Source organism: Schistocerca americana, chromosome 3 (assembly GCF_021461395.2).
Source record: "Schistocerca americana isolate TAMUIC-IGC-003095 chromosome 3, iqSchAmer2.1, whole genome shotgun sequence".
Classification (NCBI taxonomy): Eukaryota; Metazoa; Arthropoda; class Insecta; order Orthoptera; family Acrididae; genus Schistocerca; species Schistocerca americana.
In genome coordinates this window covers 113,474,573-113,497,950 of record NC_060121.1, presented here as the reverse complement: position 1 = coordinate 113,497,950, position 23,378 = coordinate 113,474,573, and the positions used below count along the sequence as shown (strand labels likewise).

General features: G+C 42.0%; 1 protein-coding gene across 1 annotated transcript in view; it reads left to right on the top strand.

Moving 5' to 3' along the window:
* The window catches only part of LOC124605904 (coiled-coil and C2 domain-containing protein 2A), a 348,984-nt gene that overhangs the window by 223,657 nt on the left and 101,949 nt on the right, over nt 1-23,378 (top strand). Inside the window, exon 15 of the mRNA XM_047137851.1 lies at nt 23,151-23,339. Coding sequence (XP_046993807.1) covers nt 23,151-23,339 — 189 coding nt within the window. The remainder of the gene's footprint in view (nt 1-23,150; nt 23,340-23,378) is intronic.

Sequence of the window (23,378 nt, the reverse complement as noted above, 5' to 3'; positions counted from 1 at the left end):
ACTTGAACACTGTTTGGCTAACGGCGAGATGATTGTGGTACTTACTTTTACACAACCAGGCCCATTGGACTGCATGTTGCTACAAGTTTCCTTTTTCATTGTCTTCTATTCTTCACTGCCATCTGCCATCTGTCCACACCTATCTCTGACTGTTGTAGGTCTTAATTGAGGCCATCCCTCCACCTCTTCCTTGGTCTTCCTGGAAGTCTCCTACCTGATGGGATGAAATCCAGGAGCTTCTGTCATCTTCCATCCAAGCCACATGCCCAATCCACTGTAGCTTCTTGCATCTTTTGATTCGTGCTATATTGATATGTTTGTATGCAACACTGGATCAAAGATCTTCTGTAGCACTTTTCTCTCAGATATGAGAAATTCATGAAAGTCGTGCTCACAGCTATATGCAGTAGTACCACGGATTACACCAATGTTTTACAGAGTCAAATCTTGAACCTGGACTGAAGCAGTTGTGTTATGCTGTAGAAGGATCATTTCCTGCCTGTATCTTTGCATTAATCTCTACTTCATATGTTGAGTTCTCTCTGAAAAGTATTTAAATTCATGGACTCTGTTGTAGAAATGGTTTGCCTTCCAGAGTGACTGTAGTTGTCCAGTATCTTGACCTTCTCAATGAGCCATAACAAGGTTATCTACCTTATCTTTGTTTATAAGTGGCCCAAATTTACTGGCAGCCATCTCCAGTACCCTGGTCATTTGTTCCAATTCTTCTTTAGAGCTGTTAATTAAGCAGATATCATCTGCGTAGGCTAGAGATGACAGCTTCTTCCCTTTGACTTGAATCCCTTCAAAGTCCTTTTTGAAAGTCTCACATATGATCTTCTCAAGGATAAAACTGAACATGGTAAAAGATCATCCATCTCCTTGACTGAGACACATCACAATTTCAAAGTCACCTGTTAGTTGGTTTTCCATCTTCACATTACTGTGTGTTTCACCCAAGCAGATTTTCCTGTTGGTCAGTGTCTCATCTTCACCTTACTGTGCGTTTCACTTGAGCAGATATTTACCAGGTTGATGAACTTCTATGGCATCCCAAACTCTGACAACAGACAACTGAACAGGCTCTTGTGGTTTATGCAATCATAGACCTTCTTGAAATCTACTAACAAAATGTGTAGTTCTTTTCCATGTTGTCTCAGTTTTTCAGTGAGCTGTCAGAGAATGAAGATGTGATCCACAGTTGACCACCTTGGTTGAAAACCTCCTTAATATTCACCAATTGGTGAGTTCTATGTACGAGGCAGTTGGACAGGATCCTGTAGCATATACACTGAAGAGCCCAAGAAACTGGTAAACATGCCTAATATTGTGTAGGGCTCCCATGAGTGTACAGAAGTGCAGAAACACAACGTGGCATGGACTTGACTAATGTCTGAAGTAGTGCTGGAGGGAATTGACACTATGAATCCTGCAGGGCTGCTTGATACAATGTGAAATGAGTCTCATCCAACCAGGCAACATGTTTCCAGTCTTCAACAGTCCAATGTCGATGTTGACAGGGCCAGGCGAGGTGTAAAGCTTTGTGTCGTGCAGTCACGAGTGGGTCTTCAGCTCCAAAAGCCCATGTCGATGATGTTTCAGTGAATGGTTCACATGCTGACACTTGCTGATGGCCCATCATTGAAATATGTAGCAGTTTGCAGAAGGGTTGGACTTCTGTCACATTGAACAATTCTCTTCAGTCATCATTGGTCCCTTTCTTGCAGGATCTTTCTCCAGCCACAGCGATGTCGGAGATTTGATGCTTTACCAGATTCCTGATATTCACAGTACACTTGTGAAACGGTCATACTGGGAATCCCTCACTTCATCGCTACCTCAGAGATGCTGTATCCCATCACTCGTGCGCTGACTATAACACCACATTCAAATTCACTGAAATCTTGATAACCTGCCATTGTAGCAGTAATAACCGATCTAACAACTGTGCCTAACACTTGTTGTCTTATATAGGTGTTGCCGACCATAGAACCATATTCGGCCTGCTTACATATCGCTGTATTTGAATATGCATACCTATACCAGTTTCTTTGGCACTTCAGTGTATTAAGCACAGCTATTTCTCCAACGTTGTCACATTTCAATTTGACACCCTTCTTATGAATTGTGTAAATCAGGGCCATTTTCCATTCCGTTGGTAGTTCTGTTTTGGTGCATATTGTTCGTATCAGCTGGCAAGATGAGTGTAGTACATATTTAAAATTTTGTGTACTTTCTTAGATTTTTGGGTGTTGCAGAGAAGCTGTATCTGACCAAAAAGCTGATTGCGTCTGCTGTAGTATTTTAATCTTTCCATTTTTCCCATTTTTATCTAAATATGTAAGATAGTGACACAGTAATACATAGTCGAAGGTGACATAATATCTGTATGATGATAGATCACTACTTGGCAAATATGGGTTGTGCTAAGCGGTAGGCAGATATGTGGTGAAGACGGAAAACTGCTTAGCTTCTCGAGACTTAACAAACAGAAACAAATCACACTCACAGCCACTGTAGTCCCCCGACACTGCCAATTGTTTGTAATAAGTAGCAGTCTTGGCTGGTATGTGTGGCAGGGAAATGGAAGTTATGTGAGGCATGGAAAGGAGTAATGGGGCAAGAGAGGATTATAAAAGATGGTGTTGTGATGAAACTGGCAGGTGCATGCATGGATTGGTTAGGATGTCACTATGAGGATAATTTAGAGACAAAAGCAGAGTACATTATGAAAACAGAGTATTTAGAGTAGGAGAAAAAAGAGATAAATAAATAAGAAAATGTTCTTGTTGGATTCAAATTAATGATATCAATATAATGGAAGGAAACATTCCACGTGGGAAAAATTATATATAAAAACAAAGATGAGGTGACTTACCGAACAAAAGCGCTGGCAGGTCGATAGACACACAAACAAACACAAACATACACACAAAATTCAAGCTTTCGCAACAAACTGTTGCCTCATCAGGAAAGAGGGAAGGAGAGGGGAAGACGAAAGGAAGTGGGTTTTAAGGGAGAGGGTAAGGAGTCATTTCAATCCCGAGAGCGGAAAGACTTACCTTAGGGGGAAAAAAGGACAGGTATACACTCGCACACACGCACATATCCATCCACACATACAGACACAAGCAGACATATTTAAAGACAAAGAGTTTGGGCAGAGATGTCAGTCGAGGCAGAAGTGTAGAGGCAAAGAAGTTGTTGAAAGACAGGTGAGGTATGAGCGGCGGCAACTTGAAATTAGCGGAGATTGAGGCCTGGCGGATGACAAGAAGAGAGGATATACTGAAGGGCAAGTTCCCATCTCCGGAGTTCGGATAGGTTGGTGTTGGTGGGAAGTATCCAGATAACCCGGACGGTGTAACACTGTGCCAAGATGTGCTGGCTGTGCATCAAGGCATGTTTAGCCACAGGGTGATCCTCATTACCAACAAACACTGTCTGCCTGTGTCCATTCATGCGAATGGACAGTTTGTTGCTGGTCATTCCCACATAGAATGCATCACAGTGTAGGCAGGTCAGTTGGTAAATCACGTGGGTGCTTTCACACGTGGCTCTGCCTCTGATCGTGTACACCTTCCGGGTTACAGGACTGGAGTAGGTGGTGGTGGGAGGGTGCATGGGACAGGTTTTGCATCGGGGGCGGTTACAAGGATAGGAGCCAGAGGGTAGGGAAGGTGGTTTGGGGATTTCATAGGGATGAACTAACAGGTTACGAAGGTTAGGTGGACGGCGGAAAGACACTCTTGGCGGAGTGGGGAGGATTTCATGAAGGATGGATCTCATTTCAGGGCAGGATTTGAGGAAGTCGTATCCCTGCTGGAGAGCCACATTCAGAGTCTGGTCCAGTCCCGGAAAGTATCCTGTCACAAGTGGGGCACTTTTGTGGTTCTTCTGTGGGGGATTCTGGGTTTGAGGGGACGAGGAAGTGGCTCTGGTTATTTGCTTCTGTACCAGGTCGGGAGGGTAGTTGCGGGATGCGAAAGCTGTTTTCAGGTTGTTGGTGTAATGATTCAGGGATTCCGGACTGGAGCAGATTCGTTTACCACGAAGACCTAGGCTGTAGGGAAGGGACCGTTTGATGTGGAATGGGTGGCAGCTGTCATAATGGAGGTACTGTTGCTTGTTGGTGGGTTTGATGTGGACGGACGTGTGAAGTTGGCCATTGGACAGGTGGAGGTCAACGTCAAGGAAAGTGGCATGGGATTTGGAGTAGGACCAGGTGAAACTGATGGAACCAAAGGAGTTGAGGTTGGAGAGGAAATTCTGGAGTTCTTCTTCACTGTGAGTCCAGATCATGAAGATGTCATCAATAAATCTGTACCAAACTTTGGGTTGGCAGACTTGGGTAACCAAGAAGGCTTCCTCTAAGTGACCCATGAATAGGTTGGCGTACGAGGGGGCCATCCTGGTGCCCATGGCTGTTCCCTTTAATTGTTGGTATGTCTGGCCCTCAAAAGTGAAGAAGTTGTGGGTCAGGATGAAGCTGGCTAAGGTGATGAGGAAAGAGGTTTTAGGTAGGGTGGCAGGTGATCGGCGTGAAAGGAAATGCTCCATCGCAGCGAGGCCCTGGATGTGCGGAATATTTGTGTATAAGGACGTGGCATCAATGGTTACAAGGATGGTTTCCGGGGGTAACAGATTGGGTAAGGATTCCAGGCGTTCAAGGAAGTGGTTGGTGTCCTTGATGAAGGATGGGAGACTGCATGTAATGGGTTGAAGGTGTTGATCTACGTAGGCAGAGATACGTTCTGTGGGGGCTTGGTAACCAGCTACAATGGGGCGGCCGGGATGATTGGGTTTGTGGATTTTAGGAAGAAGGTAGAAGGTAGGGGTGCGGGGTGTCGGTGGGGTCAGGAGGTTGATGGAGTCAGGTGAAAGGTTTTGCAGGGGGCCTAAGGTTCTGAGGATTCCTTGAAGCTCCGCCTGGACATCGGGAATGGGGTTACCTTGGCAAACTTTGTATGTGGTGTTGTCTGAAAGCTGACGCAGTCCCTCAGCCACATACTCCCGACGATCAAGTACCACGGTCGTGGAACCCTTGTCCGCCGGAAGAATGACGATGGATCGGTCAGCCTTCAGATCACGGATAGCCTGGGCTTCAGCAGTGGTGATGTTGGGTGTAGGATTAAGGTTTTTTAAGAAGGATTGAGATGCAAGGCTGGAAGTCAGAAATTCCTGGAAGGTTTGGAGAGGGTGATTTTGAGGAAGAGGAGGTGGGTCCCGCTGTGACGGAGGACGGAACTGTTCCAGGCAGGGTTCAATTTGGATGGTGTCTTGAGGAGTCGGATCATTAGGAGTAGGATTAGGATCATTTTTCTTCGTGGCAAAGTGATACTTCCAGCAGAGAGTACGAGTGTAGGACAGTAAATCTTTGACGAGGGCTGTTTGGTTGAATCTGGGAGTGGGGCTGAAGGTGAGGCCTTTGGATAGGACAGAGGTTTCGGATTGGGAGAGAGCTTTGGAGGAAAGGTTAACTACTGAATTAGGGTGTTGTGGTTCCAGATTGTGTTGATCGGAATTTTGAGGTTTTGGAGGGAGTGGAGCTGGAAGTGGGAGATTGAGTAGATGGGAGAGACTGGGTTTGTGTGCAATGAGAGGAGGTTGAGGTTTGCTGGAAAGGTTGTGAAGGGTGAGTGAGTTGCCTTTCCGGAGGTGGGAAACCAGGAGATTGGATAGTTTTTTGAGGTGGAGGGTGGCATGCTGTTCTAATTTACGGTTGGCCTGTAGGAGGATGCTCTGAACAGCCGGTGTGGATGTGGGAGAGGAAAGATTAAGGACTTTTATTAAGGATAGGAGTTGACGGGTGTGTTCATTGGCTGAGTTGATGTGTAGGTGAAGGATTAGGTGGGTGAGGGCAATGGATTGTTCAGTTTGGAACTGGTATAGGGACTGATGGAAGGAAGGGTTGCAGCCAGAGATGGGAACTTTGAGTGTGAGGCCTTTGGGGGTAATGCCAAATGTCAGACAAGCCTGAGAAAATAAAATATGCGAGCGTAATCTGGCTAGGGCGAAGGCATGTTTGCGGAGGGAATGGCTCCTATCCTTGTAACCGCCCCCGATGCAAAACCTGTCCCATGCACCCTCCCACCACCACCTACTCCAGTCCTGTAACCCGGAAGGTGTACACGATCAGAGGCAGAGCCACGTGTGAAAGCACCCACGTGATTTACCAACTGACCTGCCTACACTGTGATGCATTCTATGTGGGAATGACCAGCAACAAACGGTCCATTCGCATGAATGGACACAGGCAGACAGTGTTTGTTGGTAATGAGGATCACCCTGTGGCTAAACATGCCTTGATGCACAGCCAGCACATCTTGGCACAGTGTTACACCGTCCGGGTTATCTGGATACTTCCCACCAACACCAACCTATCCGAACTCCGGAGATGGGAACTTGCCCTTCAGTATATCCTCTCTTCTCGTCATCCGCCAGGCCTCAATCTCCGCTAATTTCAAGTTGCCGCCACTCATGCCTCACCTGTCTTTCAACAACTTCTTTGCCTCTACACTTCTGCCTCGACTGACATCTCTGCCCAAACTCTTTGTCTTTAAATATGTCTGCTTGTGTCTGTATGTGTGGATGGATATGTGCGTGTGTGCGAGTGTATACCTGTCCTTTTTTCCCCCTAAGGTAAGTCTTTCCGCTCTCGGGATTGAAATGACTCCTTACCCTCTCCCTTAAAACCCACTTCCTTTCGTCTTCCCCTCTCCTTCCCTCTTTCCTGATGAGGCAACAGTTTGTTGCGAAAGCTTGAATTTTGTGTGTATGTTTGTGTTTGTTTGTGTGTCTATCGACCTGCCAGCACTTTTGTTCAGTAAGTCACCTCATCTTTGTTTTTATATATAAGAAAATGTTCTGCTAGAGATGGAGTAGAAAAGACCTCCATAATTTAATACATTCAAAAACCATGTGCTGGGAAAAAATGTTGTGAGCTAATGATTGCTTATTTCTAAAGTGACACACCACATTCTAAAGCTGTAATTTTTCTCTTTCCAGTAAATGGTTTACTTTTTCTCAAATTTTATTAATTAAAAAGTTATTCATAAATTAAGTTTTCCACCCACCTGAAAATACTTTTCTTAGTTGCATCTGGCAGCAAGTTTAGATCTCAAAGCTGATATTACAGTTCTGTTGCCCAAATTTTTCTGATCTAGGAAACACATTTGTTTATTGAAATAGTGTGTTAGTAAAAAAATGCATTGTATCAAGAAAATAGTACATTGAATTTCATTAATTTTACAGTCACCTAAAATACAGCTAAACTAATTACTATTTGGTTCTCTAGAACGCCATTAGTACTAAATTTGACCTCTGCCCACCTCTGTAGCTGAGTGGGCAGCGTGGTTGACCACTATGCGAAGCATCTGGGTTCCATACCCAGTACAGCCAGGGATTTTTCTATGATTGGAGGCCTGAAATGGGATGCACTCAACCTCGTGATGCCAACTGGGGAGCTACTTGACCGAGTAGTGGCAGCACCAGGTCATGAAAACTGACAACAGTCAGGAGAGTGGTGTGCTGACCCCATGCCCCTCCATACTGCATCCAGTGATGCCATTGGCAGAGGATGACATGGTGGCTGGTCGACACCAGTCAACCAACCAGCATCTACGGATGGAGTTTACATTTAGGTATCATTATGAAGTAAAATGTATTTACAGATTTCACCAATTATCCTTACGCTCTTCTATATATAGAACCATGAGACAATAATTACAGCCCTCGGCACCCAGTAGCTGACATGTTAACATGGCATTTGCCAGTCAACATCAGTGTAAATATCTTCATTAAAAATCAACATATAATGAAATATGTTCATAAAACTTTGGTGATTCTATCTGAGAACTGTATTACATTATTCCCATGAATAGTGATTTGTGAAGAAGGATTGTTTGTAAAGACAACGGTGCCAAATGTACTAGGAAATGTGTGAGAAGGAAATTGCCACTGTCTAAGGTTTATCCAATATGATTGCTAAGTTGGTTTATTGGTACTATTGTCTTGGAAGAAACTTGACTGACGAGACAACTATTAGAAATGATAGTTGCTTTTTACAACTTCCACATTCAGAGTAATCCAGGTCTAATGACGAGATGTGTATTGATGGACGTGCCACAGGTGCAGCCAACATTGAACTCAGCATGAAGAACTCAGACGAGGCATGGAGTGAATACTAGACTGCAGTTCAGAGTGAACGATTGCAGTGGACTAAGGGAGCTCTGATAGAGGGACCAGCAGAATGTGGTTGGTGCTTCTCTCCTGATGCAGAGTGGTGCAATGTTGTGGGGTGGCATCCTTTACAACCATCTGTTGGAAAAATATCTTCACAAAAATCAGCAAGCACATGACCTGCAAAGAGAAAGAATCGATGCCCGTGATGGCAGCACTAATTGTGGTGACTCTCGCATTGTTATCAGAAAAGTTTGGCACAGTGAGTTACCATAGTGGTTGTTGGAAATGAACTATGTGTGCTTATGTTATGTGTAACCAGCATCTGGAGAGGTAACAACCCACAGTATATCCCTGTGTTGCTTGGAGGTGGATCCTAGGCACCTATAATATCCACCCCCTCCTTAAGAAGAGGTGACAAAGCTAGCTCAGAGGCGATGTAGCTGCTGCTGGGAACAGGTTTCCTTGGCCTAGTGAACAGTGGGGGCATTGGGAGGCATTGGTAGCTTTCAGAAGGAGGTGCTTGACCAAAGGTGACTGCCCGCGATGCAGTGATGCCAACAGACTGGCAAGGCATCCGATGTGACATTGAAATGGATTGCAAAGCAGGCTGCCATTATCGGAGACATGAAAAAACAGGCAAGGAGGGTCATCATTGTGGAAGGCAAGCTGGCCACTGAGACATGGGGACAGTCCTGAGCTCAGGTGTGGCCCAGGATTTTACATCATAACTTCTGTGAACTTCCCACTATATGCTCAGTGAAAAGGATAGCAGAAGGAACTGGAAATGAGAACGATGCCTCAAATAAGGGCGGTATTTCACGAGGTGGAAAAGCAGGAACGGAAGGAGGAAGTGAAGCAGAAAATGAAACCATAGGTACATAGTATGCGATAGGATGTTGAGTGAGGCTGGGCTGGCAATGGAGGATGCCAGGCTGGCAGAGGAGGAAGTTGTGCCAGGGGTGGAGGAGGCCATGCCGGCAGCAGATGAGGCTGCACCAACAGCATAGAGGACATGGCATGGTGGTGGCAGCAAGGGGCCATACCAGCAGTGTAGGGGACATACTGGTGCCAAAATGATCCAGGCTGGTGGTTGGGGGGGGGGGGGGGGATTCAGGCTGGTTTTGTCATACCTGTGGCAGTGCTAGAGGCCGTGGGGCCGACTACGTTGGGTAGTGTAGTTGTGGTGTTGGCCAGAGACTCATTGAAACCTGTTATGACCAGACAAAATTACTTTTGTCGGCCATAATTGTGGTTTCTGCGATTACTCTGGGAAAAGGCTCATCAAACTAGAACTCATGAAATATTAGTTCACTGTATCATATAAGTGAATAAAAAATTTACGTAACTTTAGCACACTTCTTTGGCATTGGATTGTTGTATACTTTGTAACTGTCATTGACTGGCAAAGCATCACATGATGCATATATTAAAAAATTGTTCTTTTGCAGTAAGAAATGCAATATTTATGAAAGTACACTTCATCAGGAACTTTAACAACTTGTTTGTTCTACATTATCATGTTGACTCCAGATGAGGTCATGAACTGGGGGCAGAGCTCTTGCATGCCCGACATTATATGGATCTCAGCGCAAGTGCACTGCTGTACTGAGAGGAAGGGTGTGTCTCCTGGAGAGTCTCTCACTGGTTGTTGTGAACTGCAGCAAGTCCTCACTAATTTGTGTGTATTGATTCACATTGCCTACTTTGGTGTGGCACTGTGATCTCTGGATGATATTGCAAAACCCATAAGCAGCATCGGGGCAGTAGAGGAGAAGGTACCTCTGTGGGCACCTGACCCAATGCCAATGCATTGTTAGGGCCATCTGTGATGGAGCCAGCAATGACAGGTGACAGGCCATTGGGATGTCGGCCATACGGTGAGGTATTCAGCTGGAAGTCATCGGGCCAGTAGGGTATCAGCAGGGAGTTGGTAGGTTTGGTGGTTAGGGTGGTGGGTCAGTGGGATGTTGGCAGGCAGTCGATGGACTTGGCCAGATGGGTGACAGACTGGTGGGACTCCAGCAGGGTATTGACAGGCTCGGCTGGGAGCAACAGTAGCGGCATCTCTTGTAGTCGTGAGCAGCATGCAATTTGGCTTCTGTTGCAATTCATTGTTCTGTTTCATGCACTGTAGTAGCAGCAGCTACAGCAATAAAGTCAAGCGAGGTGAAGCCATACTGAAATGAGGCCTAGGCATGTGGTGAAAGAGAAAGACATCGGTAACCATCATAAGTAGTATGAAGAGAATGGGAAACTCTGCTGAGTGAGCATAAAAAAGTATGAAAAAATAGTCATTGGTGGGATGAAATCCACTCCTTGTTGCCAAATTTTGTGTCAAGGCTGAAGGAGCCTCCCCAATTAACTTTCCCCACATTGCAAGAATAAACGAACTTTATTCAGATGTGAATCCAAACTACTTTGCTCCACAAACTACTTTATATTCTGGGCATCCAGAGGCATGATGTTAGGAAGAATTCCGCTAACAGCTGGTAAAATTGTTATTTATTGAAACACAACAATTTTTGTGGCCCAAAGCTGTATCATCAAGTACAACCTACATGGTAAAAAGCAAAAAACAGTGTCACCACACTTTGTGGATGTTAAAATTAATAAATGAATATCTAAAATATACACACAGTGTTAAAAGATCATAGGCATACCAATTGCTCCCAGTCGAAACTTGCTATTCAGTGAATATTGTCAATGCTACGGAGAGTGAAAAATAATGAAGATGTGTTCCATTCATTTAGGACAAATTGCTGACAGGTGACACTTGTCGTTACAGAGTCATGTTTTAAAAATTGCCTGCATTTAAAAAGAATAAAGAAAAATGCTGTGTAGTGAGAGGATTCTAAAAGTTTTTAAAGGAACTGGATTGGCAGATTGTCCTAAATGAACGTAACACATCTTCATTACCTTTCACTCATCATTGAATCAACAATAGTCACTGAATAGCAAATTTTGACTAGGAGCAATGGGTATGCCTCTAATCTTTTAACATTGTGAGTATATTTTAGACATTCCTCTATTAATTTTAACATCCACAAAATGTGGTGACACTGTACTTTGCTTTTTACCAAGTAGGTTACACCTGATGACGCAGCTTTAGGCCATAAAATTGGCTGTGTTTCAATAAACAACAATTTTACCAGCTATTGGTGGAATTCTTCCTAATACCACACTTGGTTCCAATACACTGATAGTCACTGGTGTTGCAGTGGAAGAGTTCTTACAAGAGCAAAGCTTATTAGTGGAGAGTGGTAAAAGTGTAGGACAATCCACAAGAGAGGTTCCAGTAAAGCAGAGGCTCATAAATGGTCAGAGACAGCATGGCTGCTACAGATGATGCTCCATCTGAGAGACTTCAGACATGGCCAGCGTAATCCAGGAGTAACGGTGAGCAGTGCACTGACTGATAGGCCATGGGTGTGGCTGGTGTTGGGCTCAGTGTGGAGAATTCAGGCAAGGCACAAAGAGAACACTCAGAAGCAGCTCAAAGAGTATGAAAGCTGTGGTGAAAAAAGGAGCTCTGATTGTGGGATCAGCAGGATGTCGTTAGCACTTGGCCTGGGGTGACTCACAATTTGAAATAGTGCAGAGCAGCCATGCGGTGTCATTTATAGCCATCCGACAGACTTCATGATGAGTGGATATGTGACCTACAGAGGAAGAAATGGTGCCCACAGTAGCTGCACTAATTGCGGTGACTCTCAAGCCACTAGTGGCAAAGTTAGCACCAAGTGTTACCATGGCAACTAAGGGAGAGAGAGTTGACAGAAACTTGGTGTGCCAGAGAGGTGGGAGCCCACAGTATGTGGGGGTGGATCCCAGATGGATATAGTAGTCACTAATAAATGTGAAATAACCTCAAGTTTAAGCAATGCCGATCACTGAACTATTTGGTTAAAACTTCAACCTACTTCAGACAACAAAACCTCATGTCATCTAATATTACTGAAGATGTGTAGCAATATGATCAGGTTCCTAACATCACAATGTGCGTCATACAGTAATAGTTGCATGCCCAAGTGGCCAGTCATACTAGACATGGGGATTCTTGCAAAGATAGTTAATATTTGTCATATGGCTAATGTTTGCGACACTTGTCGTGCCTGATACAACTGTCCACTTTTGTATGTGATCTAGCCACATCTCACTGACATTACTCAACTAGTATTACACATTGAGTGTAAACTTGGATTTTCAGGCAATTTATCCAATTTACCAAAAGTGTTCCACACCATTTCTGCTTCTCCCTTCATTTATTTTGTTGTCCATTCAATCACTGCCTTCAACTGCCATAAATACAAAAAATCACCGTCCGCCATGTGGACGACGTATGGGTATTTGGAGTAGGCATCAACAATAAATAACTACATGAACCCCAAAAACGGGCCCGCAAAATCGATATGGATGCGATCCCAGGGCCAGCGAGGCACAGGCCAGGGTGCAAACGACTGAGGTCGGCTTGCCTGGTGACACGCACACACAGTGCACCCACAGACCAGGCAGTCAATATCGCCATCGATGTCAGGCCAATACACATGCTGGCGAGCCAAAACTTTCATACAGGACATACCCCAGTGACTGCGGTGTAACAAACTGAGCACCTAAAGCTGAAAATCCGGAGGAATGACCACCCAATGGGCATCCGACTCCATGGCCAACAAAGGATATCATCGACCACGGAGAGGCTGTGGGACAGGTGGTGCCAGGGGCTGAAATCAGACTGCATGCAATGAGTAACACAGGAGGGCCACCCGCGGACCACATAGCGGAGAACCTGCTGCAAGATAGGGTCGCGGCAGGTAGCCGTGGCAATGTGAGCAGCCATAAGAGGCAGACCATCCAGCGCAACCCGGCGGGAGGAATCAGTGCGAAAACAGAGGACCTCCTATTGATCAAAGTCAGGATCAGGGCCATCTGGGAAATGGGACAAAGAGTCCATACTAATACACTTGCCACATATTGCCTGTACCTGCTATTAAAGATGAAAGAAAAATAATCATGCTTTGGTACTTAAACTAATATTGGATTCTCAACTCATAATTGAAACAATTTACCCTTCATTGACTGCTATCAGTCTAAGATAAAAGATAAATGAGAAATAAAAATTGGAAAGGCTTTTTTTTTTTTTAATGAAAGTGAAGAAGATTTTTTAAGTGACAGTGGAAATGCTTAATAGGCACTAGGTAATCGTAATTGCATTAAAACTCACTCACTCACAAAAATGCAATTCACAGACATTGTGTGTGAGATTGACAATACTCTAATTAACAATATTCTGGTTGGCATTCACACTCCTGGAGAATTTTTTGGAGGATACCATATTCTCCATTGACTTTAGAAAATATTTATTTCATAATTGAAATTTTGGCCATTCTTGAGAACAAGGATTTTGAAAAGTCAGTCAGATAGACAGACAGAGATATGGACAACATAGTGATCCATCAACAATTCTGTTTTTACAGAATGAGGTATGGAACATTAAAACATATATAAAACAGAATCACTTGAAATTCAAAGACATATTCTGATAGGATTATTAATATTACAAAGCAAAATGTATGGCTGACTTGGCTCATAGCTTAATCTCTGTGAGGCAGTGATAAATTTTACCAAACAAAAGAAAGTCATTTTTGCTTGAAGGAAATATTATTGATAAGAGGTTATGCAGATAGTTTTTGCTACAGCTAATTATTTAATATCAGCGAGGAAAAGGTATTGCTTGTAGGGGAGAGTGGGGCACATTGAACCATAAAAAATATTTCTCCATGTTACTCATCCAGTAATTTTATTACCGAGTTGTGATTTACAGATGTTACAGTTTAATCATTCAAGTATCAATTGGCCTTATATGATTACATTGTCATTAATTGTTTTTTAGCTGCACGCCTTTGAAGAAAATTTGGTAAATTGTTCATTGTGCCCCACATGTGGGGTACAGTGAACCACTTTAAACACGTTCACTGAAAAAACCTATTTAGCATACAAAGTAAGTGTAAATGTACTTTAAACATAATGTTTACATATATTCCATGTGTGAATCATATAATTAAATCTGTAGGCACACCATCATGTAACTTATTTTGGAATTACCAAACATCAATGGACTCGAAGCTGATTCCAAATTTGAAATATGATTTTTGTCACACCATCATCAGCAGGTCGTGGGAGCGCTTAAAGAATGTTGCTAGCTGGAACAAAAACTTCATCCTTTACTTGAGGAAAATAAAACTTCCCTCCCAGTTTTTCCCTTTTTCTCAAAAATGATACCTGATAGTCTCTTGCATCATCCTTCAGTTTCAAAATCTTCCCTACATAGTAAACCGGTGTTTTGGTCAAAACGAAATCATCTGTTTCTGGTAATTTGTCCAAGTCTTCAAAGTTGTACTCAGATTCACCAGACACATCCACGTTGACATCGCTCTCTTCATAATGCACCTCACTAATGTCGTCATCTGATTCCTGCTGATAAAGCTTCTGGTTGACCTTTTTATTGGGATGTTTCGTGGTTTGCAACAAATCTTTCTCCGGTGTATCAGTTGCAATTAAACTTCATCCTTCATAAGAGGACGAAGCCAATGAACCATGGCTCATTGTGCCCCAGGAGAACTTGGTTCAATGTACCCAAACAGTACATGTTTCAAACAAGCTCATGTGATGTTATGTATTAACATTGTTAATATTTGAAGATCTATATCATTAAAATACAGTATTGATATTGTTATAACGACTTGTTGTTGTTGTGGTCTTCAGTCCTGAGACTGGTTTGATGCAGCTCTCCATGCTACTCTATCCTGTGCAAGCTTCTTCATCTCCCAGTACCTACTGCAATCTACATCCTTCTGAATCTGCTTAGTGTATTCATCTCTTGGTCTCCCTCTATGATTTTTACCCTCCACGCTGCCCTCCAATACTAAATTGGTGATCCCTTGATGCCTCAGAACATGTCCTACCAACCGATCCCGTCTTCTGGTCAAGTTGTGCCACAAGCTTCTCTTCTCCCCAATCCTGTTCAATACTTCCTCATTAGTTATGTGATCTACCCATCTAATCTTCAGCATTCTTTATCATCATACATTTCTTCAATTTCTTCGTCATCTGCAGAGCTAGTTGGCATATAAACTTGTACTGCTGTAGTAGGTGTGGGCTTCGTATCTATCTTGGCCACAATAATGCGTTCACAATGCTGTTTGTAGTAGCTTACCCGCATTCCTATTTTCCTATTCATTATTAAACCTACTCCTGCATTGCCCCTATTTGATTTTGTGTTTATAACCCTGTAGTCACCTGACCGGAAGTCTTGTTCCTCCTGCCACCGAACTTCACTAATTCCCACTATATCTAACTTCAACCTATCCATTTCCCTTTTTAAATTTTCTAACCTACCTGCCCGATTAAGGGATCTGACATTCCACGCTCCGATCCGTAGAATGCCAGTTTTCTTTCTCCTGATAACGACGTCCTCCTGAGTAGTCCCCGCCCGGAGATCCGAATGGGGGACTATTTTACCTCCGGAATATTTTACCCAAGAGGACGCCATCATCATTTAATCATACAGTAAAGCTGCATGCCCTCGGGAAAAATTACGGCTGTAGTTTCCCCTTGCTTTCAGCCGTTCGCAGTACCAGCACAGCAAGGCCGTTTTGGTTATTGTTACAAGGCCAGATCAGTCAATCATCCAGACTGTTGCCCTTGCAACTACTGAAAAGGCTGCTGCCCCTCTTCAGGAACCACACGTTTGTCTGGCCTCTCAACAGATACCCCTCCGTTGTGGTTGCACCTACGGTACGGCTATCTGTATCGCTGAGGCACACAAGCCTCCCCACCAATGGCAAGGTCCAATGTTCATGGGAGGGGGAGGGGGGGGGGAGGGTATAACGACTTACTTTCTCTAAAATTTGGTGACAAAGGATTGAACAAAATTCAGTCTATCTATGTCTCCAAAAATTACTTCACTATCGCGAAACTAACATATCGCCAATATAACACTAATGGCGGGAACTAGATCCTGCAGAAAACAAATGGCAGTCGGTAGAGCAGTACCGACAACATATGCACAGAGTAAAAAATAATTTACCACTTTGTGTTTAATTTTGAATGGGTATAGTTAGAATAGATTTTTCAATAAGAAACTATTACAAGTCTCTGATGTATAGCTTGTGCTTGTGCTAAGTTTAAAAACATTTAAGTAACATTTCACAGCAAAAGAAATTTAGATATGCCTGTGGAAGAATTTATAGACAAGATAATTTCGTTTAATAACCATATTTATGTAAAAAGATAGTGTCCTATGCTTACTATCACCACTTTAAATGTATTTGCCAATGCATACAAGCTATCAATTTAGAACTAAGGAATCTCTGTGATAGTATAATAAGTCAGATGCTTGTACCTATACTAATGACTTTAAAACCAGTATTCTGGTGCAATTGCAACAGTGATTGATTTCACCACAGGGTAATGCTGACAGACACACAAGTGTCGACCAGATACTGACAGTCAGACTAATCATATTTGCGTATGCAGTGGCACAGTGAAAAGGCCACACCTGTCTTTCCTCTGTATTCTGCAGCTTCGTTATAAAACACGTGTCATGATTTTATCTCAGTGTCATCTTTGTTTTCTCATCTTACTTTTGATAAGTCTACTGTATCCCATTTGATGTCATTGAACTCCTCTTCCAACCTTATTAACCTACATTCAGTTCCTAAGTTTCTGTTATTTGTTGATTCTTAATAAAAGTTGTAGATCCAGTTGGACTTCTAAGATTCTTATTATTGTTTATTCAGCTATTTCACTAGATAGATCACTGTAGAAGATATGCTGTCAAGTAGACAGCCACATAGAAAACACACTAACTTACTCAACTTTTGGAGAAAGTTCTCTCATGCACTTCACTGCAATTTGAAGAGTATAGATGTAGAGCTAACAAACATTTTTATTTATTGTTATATTTATTTCATGAATCAAAACATTTAATTCATTATTATGATCATGTCATTAACAGTCAACATAAAAGTTTTCTGGGTGTGATACCGCGTCATAATGTATAAAACTACTGCTGCTGGAGAGAAACCAACATTTCGGCCATGGTTGCAGTGGCCTTCTTCTAGGTCTGTTTTCTCCAACAGCAGTAGTTTTGTATATTATGACATGGTACTACACCCAGAAAACTTTTATGTCGACTGACTCTGCCCGCGGAAGCTTACGCAATTATATGTCATTAACAGTCACGTAAAGCAGAGGTTAAAAATACATATTAACGATCAGATCAATAAATAGTAAAATGTAAACTTTTGTGGCCAGAAAAGTCACACTTATTAAATTATTCTGAGCACTACACCAAGAATTTCCTAATGAAATGCAACATTTCCTTTCCATCTGTGGAGAACATGTTCAAGGGATGTTGCAGGTTTTTTGAAGATCCAATGCACACCCTAGCACTACTGGCTGAAGTAAAGCTTACACAATTATATGTCATTAACAGTCACGTAAAGCAGAGGTTAAAAATACATATTAACGATCAATAAATAGTAAAATGTAAACTTTTGTGGCCAGAAAAGTCACACTTATTAAATTATTCTGAGCACTACACCAAGAATTTCCTAATGAAATGCAACATTTCCTTTCCATCTGTGGAGAACATGTTCAAGGGATGTTGCAGGTTTTTTGAAGATCCAGTGCACACCCTAGCACTACTGGCTGAAGTAAAATTCCAGTCCCATGTGGTTCCATGCAGAGGCATGACATCACATGTTCTGAAAACTCAAGCACAACTGGCCACTGTCACTTGCTGACATCCACTGTTGCTATCATCCCATAGTGGACACACCTATTTCAGCATCAGAATCCAGTTATCATTCAGTGTCACACTCTCTTGCATCCAACTAAAATTATTGGGGTGTTTAGTAACCTCTGTGGTCTCTCTGTATAGCATTTTATGGTATCCAGATGTAGCTGCCAGTACTTGAGTTTTATCAAAATTAATCTGGTGATCATTTAGCTGCAAAGCATATTCTGAAACAGCTTATCTGTGTGTCTTTCCCATTCTGCAGTTGCCATTGTGTTCTTCTAGTCACATTTGGGCGTTCTTGTAGTAGAACTGTTACATGGTTGATAAAGAAAAGTGCTCAAATAAGCAGAGAAGGCAGAAGAGTTTGTTCACTGTAGTTGTGCTACCACCAAGTCTTTATGGGCTTCTGAAAGTTCATAAAGAAAACATTCCACTGTGATTGAATAAAAATCTCTCGGTGTACATGCCGCGTCAATTCAGGATAAAACTCCAAGCTTTCGACCACTACCTCCATGGTCGTCGTCAGGGCTAAAACTGAATGTCGTGAACTAGCGAGGTTCCCACTTTTATATGCAAAGGACGGCTTCTGATTGGCTTGAATACGTCATAGCTACAGCAATATGGCGCATAGTGAAGTGGTGCCCTCTACTTCCATAGATGTAATTTCTATCCCACGTTGCTTGCAGCGCCATCCCTTGAATCAGGAGATAAAGTGCGGGAAGTTTTTCTCTGCAACTTTTCTTTATCCAGTGCACTCTTCCAAGTGTCACTAAGTGCATAGTCATTGTCTCTGATAAAGTTATTATTGCTAAGTCTAATTTCAACTGCTTCCCAGATTACAGAGTCCCAGTAATTCGATGCGTGGGCTATTACTCTGGTTTCTTCAAATAAAATCTTATGCTTGTTAAGCAGGCCTGACGACAACCATGGAGGTAGTGGTCGAAAGCTTGGAGTTTTATCCTGAATTGACGCAGCATGTACACCGAGAGATTTTTATTCAAGAAATATGTCGCGAAAGACTTCGTAGCCATATTCCACTGTGATGTATGGTAAGCTCCATTTGTTTGCCCACCTGTTCAGTGCCAAATTCTGTGACAGCTCTATTACAACTGCACATGGGTCAGTTGGGCTCTATATCAATAATTTGGCACATTTTATCAGTAAATTAAATGGCATAGTGGTCCAGTCAGAAGAAATGTTAGCTAGTTTTGATGTGATATTGCTGTCTACCATGATTCAACTTAATGAGGTGTTGGAACAGACAAATAGGATTTTTCCTGCTGATGTTGCAGAACTATTTAAATACTGTCTTATGACTATGTTCTTCAAATAGAATAATGAGTTCTACAAACAGACAGATCGTATCATTGTGAGGAGCCCCTTAATCCAGGAAATCTGAAGAACGGGCGTTAGAAACTGCATAGATGGAAGTTTACATTTTCTTGATGTGCTAGTCATCAAGAAAGGAGGTGGTAGCTGAGGTCAAACAGTATTCAAACAGTATACTTAAAATCCACTTACAAGGCCTGTTACCTACACCAGGTTTCAAATTATCACCCACAACAAAAGCAAAGTGTTATAAGTTGGATTGAGCAAGAAACATCTGTGAAGCAGAGCTGCTTGATGTGGAGCCGAAATATCTTGCTAATGCATGATCGTCGTTGTTGTTGTTGTTGTTGTTGTTGTTGCTGTTGTGGTCTTCATTCCAGAGACTGGTCTGATGCAGCTCTACATGCTACTCTATCCTGTGCAAGACTCTTCACCTCCGAATAACTATTGCAACCTACAACCTTCTGAACCTGCTTAGTGTATTCATCTCTTGGCCTCCCTCTACGGTTTTTACCCTCCATGCTTCCCTCCAATACTAAACTGGTGATTCCTTGATGCTTCAGAACATGTCCTACCAACCGATCCCTTCTTCTAGTCAAGTTGTGCCACAAATTCCCCTTCTCCCCAATTCTAGTCAGTGCCTTCTCATTACTTACATGATCTACCCCACATTCTTCTGTAGCACCACGGTGTGAAAGCTTCTATTCTCTTCTTGTCTAAACTATTTATCGTCCAAATTTCATTTCCATACATGGCTACACTCCATACAAATACTTTCAGAAAAAAACTTCCTGGCACTTAAATCTGTACTCGATGTTAACAAATTTCTCTTCAGAAATGCTTTCCTTGGAATACTACTTTATTTGTTTCCTTTACTGCTTGCTCAATACACAGATTGAATAACATTGATGGTAGGCTACAATCCCGTCTTACGCCCTTCTCAACCATTTCTTCCCTCATACCCCTTGACTCTTATAACTGCCATCTGGTTTCAGTACTAATTGTAAATAGCTTTTTGCTCCCTGTATTTTACCCCTGCCACCTTCAGAATTTTAAAGAGAGTATTCCAGTCAACATTGTCAAAAGCTTTCTCTAAGTCTACAAATGCTAGAAATGTAGGTTTGCCTTTGCTTAACCTATCTTCTAAGATAAGACATATGGTCAGTATTGCCTTGCGTGTTCCAACATTTCAACGGAATCCAAACTGAACTTCCCCAAGGTCAGCTTCTACCAGTATTTCCATTCATCTGTAAAAATTGGTGTTAGTATTTTGCAACCATGACTTATTAAACTGATAGTTTGGTAATTTTCACACCTGTCAACACCTGCTTTCTTTGGGATTGGAATTATTATATTTTTCTTGAAGTCTGAGGGTATTTCACCTGTCTCACACATCTTGCTCACCAGATGGAAGAGTTTTGTCAGGGCTGGCTCTCCCAAGGCTATCAGTAATTCTAGTGGAATGTTGTCTACTCCTGGGGCCTTGTTTTGATGTAGATCTTTCAGTGCTCTGTCTCAAACTCTTCATGCAAGATCATATCTCCCATTTCATCTTCATTTACCTCATATTCCATTTCCATAATTTTGCCCTGAAGTACATCGTCCTTGTATTGACCCTCTATATACTCCTTCCACCTTTCTGCTTTCCCTTCTTTGCTTAGGACTGGTTTTCCATTTGAGCTCTGGATATTCATACAGGTGATTGTCTTTTCTCCAAAGGTCTCTTTAATTTTCCTATAGGCAGTATCTATCTTACCCCTAGTGATCTATGCTTCTACGTCCTTCCATTTTTCCTCCATCCATTTTGCACTTTCTGTCAGTCTCATTTTTTAGTTTTTTTTATTTCTTTTCGCCTGCTTCATTTAGTGCATTTTTTATTTTCTCCTTTCATCAGTTAAATTCAATATCTCTTCTGTTACCCAAGGATTTCTACTAGCTCCTGTCTTTTTACCTACTTGATCCTCTGCTGTCTTCACTATTTTACCTCTCAGAGCTACCCATTCTTCTTCTACTGTATTTCTTTCCAGTATTCTTGTCAGTCATTCCCCAATGCTCTCTCTGAAACTCTACAACCTCTGGTTCTTTCAGGTTATCCAGGTCTCATCTCCTTAAATTTCTGCTTTTCTGCAGTATCTTCAGTTTTAATCTACAGTTCATAACCAATAAATTGTGGTCAGAGTCCACTTCCGCCCCTGAAAATGACTTACAATTTAAAACCTGGCTCCTAAATCTCTGTCTTACCATTATATAAACTATCTGAAACCTTCCAGTGCCTCCCGACCTCTTCCACATATACAACCTTCTTTCATGATTTGTTGATCAAGAAAAGATAAATATCCACTGAGAGAGAGAGAGAGAGAGAGAGAGAGAGAGAGAGAGAGAGAGAGCAAGCATTAAAACAGATATGAAAAGACCATAATGATGTACAGGAATCTGGGAAATCAAAGGTTTTCTTGCATTTCATTAAATACCTTTCTGACTGCATATGAAAAATCTTATGAAACAGAATATCATTGCAATCTATAAACCCACCCAGAAGATACAGAACACCTAAAGTTGACCAAGGATTGTTGCAAACCGCTGGGAAAAGCAGGAATTTTAAGGATTCCATGTAATTCTAAAGACTTATACATGGATACTATTAAAAGAACAGCTGAAAAATGGGTAGAACACAAGGCTAACTGTGCACAGACAGATCAGCTTTTGTTGTAGAACATGCTTTAGAGCCAGGAAACCATATGATTTATTCTGATGAGAATCAAGTACAGACAGCCACAAGTGGATACCATGAAGAGCTATAGAGAGAGGCCATAGAGATTGCTAAACACCCCAATAGATTTAATCAAAATGAAGAGGGTGTGAAGCTGAATGATATCCAGATTCGAGTGTTGAAGATGACGTTTACCAATCTTTCACCACAGTGTGATGGCAATAGCAGATGACAGCAGCCAACAATGGCCAGTTGTGTTTGAGTAATCAAAATAAACAAGGAAGAATCCAGGGTAGAATAACAACAATATGATGGCGAGAATAGTTTGTACTCATAATATAGAGGAGGTGTTGAGTTGCAGGCAGTCACAGAAAAATGGCTGCTAAGCACTTAAGCTTTTGGCTAAAAGGAAATAAAAACCACACACCTTCACACGAGCACAATTCACACATACATGGCCAATGTCTCCAGGTCATAGTGGCTTTTTCTGAATGATGAAGACTGTTTTCATTAGTGGTGAATTGCTACAGAAGATGATTCTATAATACATCACTGAATGGAATAAGTCAAAACAGGCAGATTTTCAGACACTGATGCCCCTGATTTTGTAGATTATCCAGAGAGCAAATGTTCCTGAGTTATTTCAAGTATTTAGTGTTTCCTCCAGTTAAGCCTGTTCCCTATGTAGACACCTAAGTATTTCAAACAGTATATGCTCTGCATCCCCTGCCTCTTGTTTGTAATAATAGTCTCCTGTGGGCTTTCTCAATGAATGCAATGGATGCAACTGATTTTGATGAGGTTTATTATTAGAAAATTACTGGGAACCACTTCAGAACATCTGCAAGTAATTGGATGACATTAAACTCTTAGGTCAGTGGATGTTTTATTGCACATTATTCTTAAAAATCTGTCAACATCTTGTTCAGTGCGCAGTTGCTAATGCCAAGTAATACTGAATTTTATTGACAGTAACTGTAAATATATCTAAAAGCAGTCTTTTGGATACAAAAAGGGAACAAATATCATATAATTTATTTTTAATCTGAGTGTAAGAAATGCTTCTTGGCTTTATTGTAGAAGGTTTTAATTGTGTTTAGTTCATATCAAGTTTTTCTGACTCCACAGGTTGAAGGTACATTCAAACTGTACTCACCACCAGTATTATTAGGCTATGAAAGGGAATCTCAACTCTCACAGCTGGCAAGTTTGTCACTTTCTGGAGATAGTCAGCTGTTGCAGCCACAGAATGATGCAACATTTCTCACTCTTTTCATCACAGTGCAACCTCCTCTTAACCCACCAGAATTACTGAAGGTATTCGAAACTTTCAATTTGTATCTATATTTTATATGT